This window comes from Seriola dumerili, unplaced genomic scaffold (assembly GCF_002260705.1).
Source record: "Seriola dumerili isolate Sdu_G_001 unplaced genomic scaffold, Sdu_1.0 BDQW01000258.1, whole genome shotgun sequence".
Lineage (NCBI taxonomy): Eukaryota > Metazoa > Chordata > Actinopteri > Carangiformes > Carangidae > Seriola > Seriola dumerili.
The window spans coordinates 1078024-1088748 of record NW_019174513.1 but is presented as its reverse complement, the minus strand read 5'-3'; the positions used below and the strand labels follow the sequence as shown (position 1 = coordinate 1088748).

The window sequence follows — 10725 nt, the reverse complement described above, 5'->3', positions numbered from 1 at the left end:
GTAATTACACATAATGACGCAGACACAGTCACAGAATCATGGCACGAACTTTGACTCCTCGCCTTGTCCACCTGAGGTCACCTCTGTAATCCTCCACACACAACAGGTGTCACGGCCGATAATGGCTTATCACAGATAATATTGATATCAGTGCATATATTCTCCGATATGCTCTGATATGAATACTTTTATTAAGAAGCAATAATGCAGTGGAAATGCTCAGGTCAAGTTATATAGGCAGCATTTTATGTATATTTGACCCTTTGTTTTCATTCAAGTTAAAGTTGTTCTTATGTTTTTTATTTATAGTTAATTTATTTTTATTGTTACTTTATTTAATTCCCAGTGAAATTTGTTGTGTCTGCACTGATGTCATTTTGGAAAATAAAGTTTATTGTTAAACTGTAAAATATCCTGCTTTCATCACATATCTTTTTCACAAGTCAACTAGGTTTGAACTACGGCTGTCATGAAACTCTGGGAGCAGTTTTGAATTAACGAAGAAAAAGAAGGTCAATATTTACTCATTTTAAGATAAACAGATAAATTCTGCAAAGTGTGTTTATCATCACCGTCAGCAATCAGCCTTTCAGTGTTGTTAAGTCAGGTTCTAACCAGATACCCAGAGGCTTGACAGGAAACAGCGACTGTGGCCGACATATGCCAGTGTGTCTGAACCTGTTACCTAATGTTAATGTAAGTATAAGTGTCTGTCGTGTAGTCATCATGCAGACGCCATTGTTTGTGTGTCGTGTGATTTATTTTGACCTTAAAGCGGCCATCTGCTGTCCTGACACCGCCTCTCTGGCCATCAGTCAGACGAGGAATTAATCAGGCCAATTACTCCTGTGCTAAAATCTAGGTGAGCCATGTGACATTGTGCTGGAGGAGCTGAGGCCAATGTTTGTGCCCTGTTTGATGGGATAAAAGAAAACCAGGGGACAAATTAAAATAAAAAAAGTATTTGTTTGTGTTGTCAGGCCAAGGGGATTTATGAAGGTCTCATCTGTAAGATCATAGTAACCTTTCCGGGATAAAAAATAAAGATGATGGAGATGTGATAAGATGCCAAAACGTCAATGTAAAGACAGCGTGACAGGAAGAGAGGTGTGGTCTTTCAAGGAAAAAAAAAAAAAACAACAAAGAGGAAGGAGGGGAGGAGAGGAGGAGAGAAAAGAGGTAGAGACAATCAGGGAGGGAAAGAAGGAGTTGAGCACTCCTCTGGAGTAAATCCCTCTCAATCTGATCAGGGTGTGAGGTGGACCAACGCACTACGAGTTCACAGCGTGGACACACAAGCTGCACTCACAGGGACTCTGAGGTAAAGATGCTTTTTCACTATCAATTTAACTGAAACAGTGTGTTAAACTGTTGTCTTATATTAGTGCAGTCATTTCAATGAGGAGCCACAGTGTCCGTCTGTGTGCACACACCAGCATTTAGAGGCAAAGAAACAAACTTTTTACAGTCGAGAAAAGAAAACTCATATTTATATAGAATATTTATACTTATATACTATAGATTTTAACATGTTAAAAATAATAAATTATAATAAGTTGATCATCTTTGTATTTAAAACAGTTCAATAGGCATCAATTTGCAAAGGAAAACATTTTTATGTGTAATGCTGATGTCAGTGTCTGAAGCGTTTATTTATTTACATTTGGCAGTAACTGAAGACAGTAGAGATCTCTGTCACATCTGACTCAGCTGCATCCCACAGGTTTTTCTGTTTCCAGTCTGTTTTCATGTTGTTGTTTGGATCGTTCTTTTCAACAGTTTTATCACAGAATACAGTTTTATTATATGGGTATTTCTTTCCTATGTTTTGGTATTAAGGATGTTTTGGTATTAATGAATGGCTAAACTGAACCTTGAACCAACTGATCTACAAATGCATTAAAATGATTTATTGTCTGTTTGACTCCAGTACTGGTAGAAACTAGATGTAGATTTATACTTTCAATAAAATTTCCCCAAAAGCTGTTTAATAAATCTTAAAACAATAACCAAACACAACTGCAAAGAATTCCGTTATAATACATTTTATATAATAGATTTTGCTAAAGAAAGAGGCCGTAGCGTTTGTTAGATCCCAAACAAAAAATATGTATTAAAGCAGACTGTCCTGATATGTTTCTCAGTGCAGGTGGTCTTGACAGTGTTCGAGAGTGAGGGTGGATGGAGTAAGAGTCTCGCTGTGTTTCTCAACAGAAGTCTAATCTAATATCACAGATTACAAATAGATAAATAGCATTTAAAACTTTTTCTGTTAATTCACGCTGCATTTTGCATTATTTATTGTAGGTGTACAGTACATTGGTATATTATTAAATATATCATACTGTGGGAAATATAATATAGTATATAATACAGCAGTGTTGAAAAGATAATCTATATGGACTGATAGTTAACAGGTCTGTTATTTTGGCATCATAACTTTTAGTAAAAAGGCTTTTTAATGGTCGGCTGCGTAACACTAGAAAGACAGACAAGATAGCAACGTGAATGCAAAATTCAACTGCAACTTTGATCGACACTTTCCTTAAACTATTCTGTGTTTTGTCAAAAATCTCAACAAACTCTGTTTGAACTAACTGCCAGAGATAATGATGTTGACAGTGGGATGATTATAGTTTTAACACTGTCTCTTCTCTGTCTAGAAAGATTCTGTTTGTTTACAAATAGAAAGTGCTTTATTTTGTCAGAGTCAACAGTTTTTTAATCACAGGTCTAACTGCAGTTGTCAGTTTTTAATTTGGGACTAATCACACTACTTAAATATCCACCTTGACCATATGGTGCAGGGATGGTGCACGACCCCGGTGTTCACCCTGGATTACCACACACACACACACACACACACACACACACACACACACACACACACACACACACACACACACACACACACACACACACACACACACACACACACACACACACACAAAACAGCACACTTATCTCTCTAGCTAAGGTAGCACGACAACTGTTTGCAATTAGGTTAATTGAGAGACCTGTGGGTGGTAATAAACTTAGGGCTAAACGGTGGAGATTGGGTGTGACATGGTTCTGTGCCTCGACCATCTGTCTCTCCTCTCTAAGCCCCGTAAACATTAGTTTATGGAATAAACACACACACACACACACACACACACACACAGCAGGCCACTTATCTCTCTAGCTAAGGTAGCACGACAACTGTTTGCAATTAGGTTAATTGAGAGACCTGTGGGTGGTAATAAACTTAGGGCTAAACGGTGGAGATTGGGTGTGACATGGTTCTGTGCCTCGACCATCTGTCTCTCCTCTCTAAGCCCCGTAAATCACAACAAGAACTGCAGAGACAGGACACGTTTAGTACCAAGGTTGTTTCCCCTTCAGACAGTTTAAGTTTAACAAAGATGTTTCTCAATTAAAAATAGGGAATCATTCTTCTCCCGTTTCTGCAGCTCATTAAATAATTCTTGCATTGGCATTTGGAAATTTCAGTGAAGGTAGAGATGACCTTTGTCACTCAACAGAGTGTATGTTTCGTATGTATTTTCACTCTTGTTTCATTATTGATAAAGTAGCCTACAGTAAATCATGTATGAACTATCAACACTAACACATGCTGAAACACACACACACACACACACACACTCACACACACACACACACACTGGCCACTGCAAGCAACAGGTGGTCAGTGAGGTTTAGCAGCCACATCACGTGTGTGCCATTTCGAAATGCCGCCCCTGTATAATAAAGGACATGTTACACTTACAGAGAGGTCATAAAGGGAAGTTCCTTCATGATATAGATACATGAAAAACAATATGGGACATCGGGGAGTTTTTAAGGATAATTTTGGGAGTCAAATTTTAAACAAGAAAATATATATACATGGAAATAAATCTGTGTTTTACCATCATCATCTCATCAGTGCTGCTTTACTACAGTGACAGTGACAGTTCAGCAATAAAGTTATGGATCCCTCTATGACCCTACACTCAGACTAATTGTGGCCTTTCTTATGGGCTTCTAGGAAGTCAAAACCATGTAAGTAACTCCCACTGAAGAACAACAGAAATCTTGTCGGCTGGTCCGGTCAGGATGTCACACCTCTGATTTGGACTAATCCCTGTCTGGACAGGCCCTGGCTGTTTTGGCAATGCCTGTGCCATGTAAGGTTACTGGTCAGATAGAGTGGGCAGCGGTGACATGCTGGGGCATTTGACCACCACCATATCCTGCTGATATCTGAAGTCCTTGATGTTAGTCAACCTAGTCCAAAACTATATCTAACATGCTGTCCTTTGAGTTTAAGGAAACTGACACTGACTAGAATATAATAGAGATATTTTCAACTCATGTCTGTTCACCTGTAGATACAATTATAAGGGACTGGGACAAAATATTACATAGCCTTCACAATGTATTGCAGTTCATTACAATAAAACCACCACAAAGTGCAGCCTAATTACCAGGAATAAGGCTCATGTGCAGATTCAACAAAAAGCTAAAATGCAGTTGTCAATAGGTGTTTGTATTATTGTGTCTACTCTCTGTGAATGCAACTAAATGACTTTTATCTAAGATCTGATGTCCTGCTTTACAGGTTTATTCCATTCTTCAGTGACGGAGAGAGAAAGACAACAAGACATCCCGAAGAAAACAAATTCTCTCACAGAAAAATAAGATAAAACTACTCGATTCGTTCCTCACAGATGAGTGGATACTTTGTGAATGGAGACCATTGTTATCTTGCCCCCTGATGTCTCCTTCACAACAACAGAGAAGTCAGCACAGTTTTTACTTCAACTGGTGTTTCACATTTTGAAGTGAAGCTACGTTCCTTAGTCTTTCTGGCTGAACTGTGGATGGAGATCATGAGGAACTCTCAGTCTCTACACCGACTCCTTGTTCCCATTGTGCTTTCTCTACTTTCACTCGTCGTCTGTCCTGCATCTGCCAGTTCAGGGTCTGACTATGACTACGGGGCCCACCCACGCTTTGTTTGCACCCCTATTCCCGTGGATGCAGACCCTTCCTGCTTCCCCACAGCGGGTCCAGGCGGAGGGGCAACAGGGCCCGGCGGCCCAGGCCATCAAAGTGCACCTCCTGCTGGCTGGTGGGGGGCGAGCGAGGAGGCCAAAGCCACCATCCTCCACCTCAGGGAGAGCCTTGTCCAGCAGAAAGAGACCATCCTGGACCAGAGGGAGACCATTAGAGAGCTGACGGCTAAGCTCACCCTGTGCGAGGGCCTCAACCGAGGCGTGGCGCCTCACAACGAGCACCACGGCACCTCATACTCCCATCATGCAGGAGTGGCCGGTCATCACACGTACACTGACAATGGGCACCATAGCAACCAGCAGGGTCACCATGGAAACCTCATACCAGACTCACCGCACCACCCCTCTGTAGGGGGGCAACGATCGGATGGAGGTCACAGCAACAACAACCATGGGAAGGATAAACATGTGACACCAGGGGACATCACATCATCACCAGAGCAGACGGAGAGGATGCTGCACGCACTGAAGGAGAGGCTGGAGAACTTGCAGGTGAGCAGCAAGAGGAGGAAACTTTTTCAACTTGAAAATAACAGCTACATAACTACAGATAGGAAGGCAATGAAAAAGTGAGCTACAGTAAATATATATATATATATATATATATATATATATAGCTTAAAAATGAGAAAGAGATTGAAGTAGGACGACTTGTGATGCGCTGTGTGCCCATATATGGCTTTTCCTTGTTTGGCTACATTAATGCTGTCGTCACTGGATTGTTTGTCGAGTAAACAAATCCCAAAGTACTATGTCTGCTAAGTACTTTAGATAGAGGAACAATGAATCACTTAATCGCATAAAGCCACTCACTACATTGGCAAGAGAGACACTTTGATGTCCCTCAGTGGGCACCTCAGAGCAGCAACAGGCTCAGAGGTGGACGTCACTGATGTAAGATACTCTTGTATAAGGCTAAAGTGGATTGATTTACGCTGTGGAAGAAATCTGGAGGTCTCATGGCTCTGTTCTCTCTGGAGTTACCTGTGGTTTTGACTCTGTTTCTCCGTCTTGGATCATGATCCGAGACAGATGTCAGGGGTGGGTGTGTGAGTGTGTGTGTGTGTGTGTGTGTGTGTGTGGTGGCACGGGTCTAAGATCAGCAGTAATTATCGTGATCTCCCTTGACAGACTGGTAATCAGGGCATGCACCAGGATAAAGCCTGGATTACCTGAGAGGAAGAGAGGCAGAGGCAGATACAGGAAGATACAATGACTGTGAGAGGCATTGTAAAGCACCTGACCTGACTGCAGCATTTGACGTTAAAAATGATAAGAGACTGTGAATAGAAGTCAAAGAAGTGCAGGCTTGTAGGTGACAAACCCACACATATGATTCATTGACGTTGGTTTGATTTTATGCCAAAGCAGCTCTGATCCCTTTGTCTTGTCTGTTGTAAATAGGAAGCACAGGGATTGAGTGGCAGGAAATACTCATTGTTATCAAAGACTTCACCTCTGTTCTTCTCTCTGATCTCCCCCAGCAGAAGAGGAACACATCCATCACTTACTCTAGCTCTCTGAAGGAGCTGCTGCAGAGGAAGATCAACGCTCTGGAGCAGCAGCTGCACCATCACACCGCCGCCCACAACAGCCCCGAGCATCACGATGACGACAGCAGTCACAGAGACGACAGGGACCATCATGATGACGATCGCCACGATGACGGACACCCATATGACCGCAAGGACGACCACAACGACGGACATCGTGATGGTCACAATGACAGCGACGACCACACGGATCACCACGATGACAGCCACAACGATGACCATCATGATAGACACGGTGACCATGACGACCACGATGATGATGATGATGATGATGATGAAGACGATGAGGATGATGAGGATGAGGATGATGAGGACCATCACAGTAATGAAGCAGGCAGTCACAGTTACCTTCCACACACAGGATACAGAGCACCAGGGCCCCGAACTGGTTTCCACTCAAACAAACTGGAATCGATGCTCAACCAGCTGCACCTCACAGGTACACAACATTACAACAGTCACAACAGCTGACAATAAGTTCAGTTGGTTTTTCTCCATTTTTATGGGTGATCAGTTTTTGCAGCCAGTATTTCATGTTCATTTCTGTTCTCATCTTATTAAATTTCACTGAAAACAGGATTGAGTTTCATAGTTAGTAGTAGTAATTGACAAAAGAATCTCATGATCGAAAGGTCCAGACTAGGTACTAAATGGACCTTGAGATGAGAACATTTTTTTGTCAACTACTTTTTTCAAGGTAAAGAACAAAATACACAAATTTTAACATCTAAAGTAAAACTTCCGGACAAATGGGAATATGATTCGATCAAAAGCTCCAGACTACAACAGCTACTAAATGGACCTTGTGTTGCAACTGCTCTGTTTAGGAATGATGTTATGTTTTTCTTACAAACAGGTTCCAGCAGGAAGAAATCCAAGAGTCCCGATGACTTCCAGATCAGCTTCCCCATGAGAACCAACTACATGTACGGGCGGGTGAAGAGGACTCTGCTGCAGGAGATCTTCGCTCTGACTTTGTGTCTATGGATGAAGGCGGGCGCGGGACCCAGCCTGGGGACGCCGTTCTCTTACTCCGCCCCTGGACAGGCCAATGAACTGGTGCTCATTGAGTGGGGGAACAACCCCATAGAGCTGCTGATCGATGACAAGGTGAGGGAGAAGAAATATGAACCCCACATAAATTGCAGAGTTAAAGAGCCGTAAAACGTCTTTTCTCAAAGACCTTTTTACTCTGAGTGACTGGATCCTACATGAAAACATGATTTTCCAGCTACAACAGTTTTTTATTTCGAACGACACACTGCATTTTCTTTTCTCTGAGCTCTTCTCACTAGTCGAAGTAGGTGGAGCTCAGTTAAAAAAGGTCCCATTTCCATGCACCAATTTGATGACAGTTGAAGCGTTGTTTGGTCACTGTCACTCAAATCTGATCAAATCACACCCACTGTCCTCACAAAGTCATTTCGCTGAGTTTTGAGTGTTAAACTCTTAAATCACTTTTTTGAAACTTTATAACTATTCATTGTTGCACAGAAATACTTGAGATTTGAAGGCAGGTTTTCAGGGGCTTTAAAAATGACACATGTATTTAAAGGGGAACTCCGCCTGTTTCACACATTAAAGTCTGTTTACAAGCCGTGGAAAAATACTACCACATAAATGCTGAAAGTTGTATGAAGAAATGCAGGTGGCCATGTTGCATTGTGGCATTAGGTTTTGACAAAGAAGAAGGATGTGTGGAATAAAAAAAGACAATACCTCTGGTTATGCTGCATCGAATTTTGATACCTTTTCTAAAAACTATCCAGTGTGAATCAGGTGATAAGACTGCCATGTTCTCATTTACAATTTGAAGCCAAGTTGTCAGGGGCTGTTAAAATGGTACATGTAGCCTGTTCCTCATCCGAGCTCCAACTCTCTACCTCCACCTGCTACCTAAACTGTTTAACAACATCTAGAGAGGGATGAATCTACAAGAGGGTAAAATTGTGGCAGAGGCACAGCATGACACTGAACCTGATCCTTAAAGATGAAATCAACTCCTCCTGAAATCTTGTCTTTGCTGACTTCCAGTGGTCTAACTTCTCATCTTGCTGTAGTGATGCACAGGTGTACTTATTGAGAGTGGTTACAGGTTCTTGCATGCTTGTAGTTTATGTATCTAAAATATATTATCCCAGGACGTGTTTATGTGGGTGTGTCTCACCATCATCACTTTCCCATTTGCAGGCGGTGACGTTGCCCCTGTCTGTGAGTGATGGGAAGTGGCACCATGTGTGTGTGACCTGGTCAACACGGGACGGACAGTGGGAGGCCTACCAGGACGGAGTGCAGAGAGGGTCCGGGATTAATCTCTCTCCCTGGCACCCCATCAAACCTGGTGGGGTCTTCATCCTGGGACAAGAGCAGGTAAAGACAGAGGAAGTTACTTTTTTGCAGGTGCACACAAACCTTGACAGTTGAAGATACATACCTGTGAGCAACTTTTTTTTTTTCCCTCAGGAGGCTCCTTCACACAGTCACTATCTAAACTCCCAAATTTCAGAAACCATTTGACTTGATTCTGTTTTATATTTTTCTCTTTTCATTATTTCTTTCACATTATCTTTTATAGCTGTTGAACCGTCTCATATGTCGCTTATGAGTGAAAACAATGATAAAGGTAGAAAAAGGTTTGACTATACTGGTGTCTCTTTTCTCCAGGACACGCTTGGAGGTCGTTTTGATGCCACTCAGTCGTTTGTGGGCGAGATGTCGGATGTCCACATGTGGTCACACGTCCTGAGCGCCAGTGACATCTACAACCTGGCCTCCTGCAGCAGCCACCTCAGAGGAGATGTCATCGCATGGTCCGATACAGAGGTGGAGCTTCATGGAGGCGTTGCCAGATACCCCTTTGACTCCTGTCACTGAAAGGCCAAGAAAAAAGAACTAGGACATTTCCTGGAATGTACGGAGAGCATCTATCGTGTAATAGAAACTACAGGGAGCGAAGAAGGAGCAAGAATAAAACAACAGTCCTTTTGACGTTGTCATTTTGACAGGACAATCATTCAGTGGCACCAACTCCTCCACACTCTGAATCAATGCCTTCCTTTAAACTTAATCAGTGACTTTTTAATAAAAAGAAGAAAAAAAAAAGAATCCGACTCATCTGTGTTTACAGATTGTGTGTAGGACGTTAGTTACTGGACATTATCTAATGTGTTCATAAGCTAGTGTTTTCTTTTAAATGGACAGGTGCTGTATGTGACATATTGTCATATTGTTAATAAAACTACACACTGTGGGGTCTGTGATAATGTTAGCAGACCTCTCGTGGCTTCTGATGTGGTGAAGTGACAAACCGTATCTTGTTAGTACGACACTGATACCGATAGAAATGTGCTGGGAAATCTTTTTTGTACTCTGGATTCTCTTCTTTACAAGGTTTCCATGGAGGATACAGCTAATTTACCAAAGAAACTGTAGCATTAATTTGTGTCATTTTAATAATCTATGTATCATAGATAGATTAATGTATTATTTTGGAAAAAATAATGAAAAGCCAGTCAGACAGAATGTTGCGTTTTTCTGGTGGTTTTACAATTATTACAGGAACTCTTGACACAATTATGTATTGTAAAATGGCTCCTTTAAACAAATGATAACGTTTATTATGTCTTTTTTCCAACTTTTGTATATTCTGCAATGCATGTTTGTTCACCGACATTCCTCATTGTATTTTCAGTAGATCTGATTTTAACTTTGTGAAATCTGATGTATTTTGTGTAATGAAGTCATTGCACTGTGGCTTTTTAATTTCTGAAATGCTCTGGCCTTGACTGTATATTTGTTATTGTACTGTATAAATCAAATACTGAATTTAGGCCAAGTTAGAACTTTGATGTTATGTATTGTGATTTTTCCAAATGTTAAGACAATGTAAATTAAAGTGTGAAAGATAGATCTTAGTTTTTCATTCTTTGTAGAGTTCAGTTTGTGGTGATGCAGATGAATTGGCAGCATCTCCTTGGGGGGAGTATTAATATTAACTGATGGCATTAAATATTAACACTTCCAAAGTTACTTAAGTTTACAAAACTCAATGAATTGCCGCAACTGCAAAGGCCCAATATATACTGCTTCAAGGCTTAATCTGTCAATAAAAC

At 41.3% G+C, this 10725-nt stretch overlaps 1 protein-coding gene across 1 annotated transcript; it reads left to right on the top strand.

Moving 5' to 3' along the window:
• Positions 1-1258: 1258 nt before the first annotated feature.
• On the top strand, positions 1259-10520 carry LOC111229978 (neuronal pentraxin-1-like). The gene is made up of 6 exons (XM_022756498.1): positions 1259-1321; positions 4604-5552; positions 6548-7052; positions 7470-7723; positions 8804-8983; positions 9278-10520. Exons 2-6 carry the CDS (start codon positions 4866-4868, stop codon positions 9485-9487), a joined length of 1836 nt encoding a protein of 611 aa, XP_022612219.1. The 5' UTR covers positions 1259-1321; positions 4604-4865; the 3' UTR covers positions 9488-10520.
• The last annotated feature ends 205 nt before the right edge of the window (positions 10521-10725 follow it).

What these genes read in the sequence shown, in the direction of transcription:
- LOC111229978 (XM_022756498.1), top strand. Translation starts at nt 4,866, where the DNA reads ATGGAGATCATGAGGAACTCTCAGTCTCTACACCGACTCCTTGTTCCC. An exon ending in AGCTGCTGATCGATGACAAG is followed by an intron (nt 7,724 to 8,803) that starts GTGAGGGAGAAG and finishes TCCCATTTGCAG; the next exon opens with GCGGTGACGTTGCCCCTGTC. An exon ending in TCATCCTGGGACAAGAGCAG is followed by an intron (nt 8,984 to 9,277) that starts GTAAAGACAGAG and finishes TCTTTTCTCCAG; the next exon opens with GACACGCTTGGAGGTCGTTT.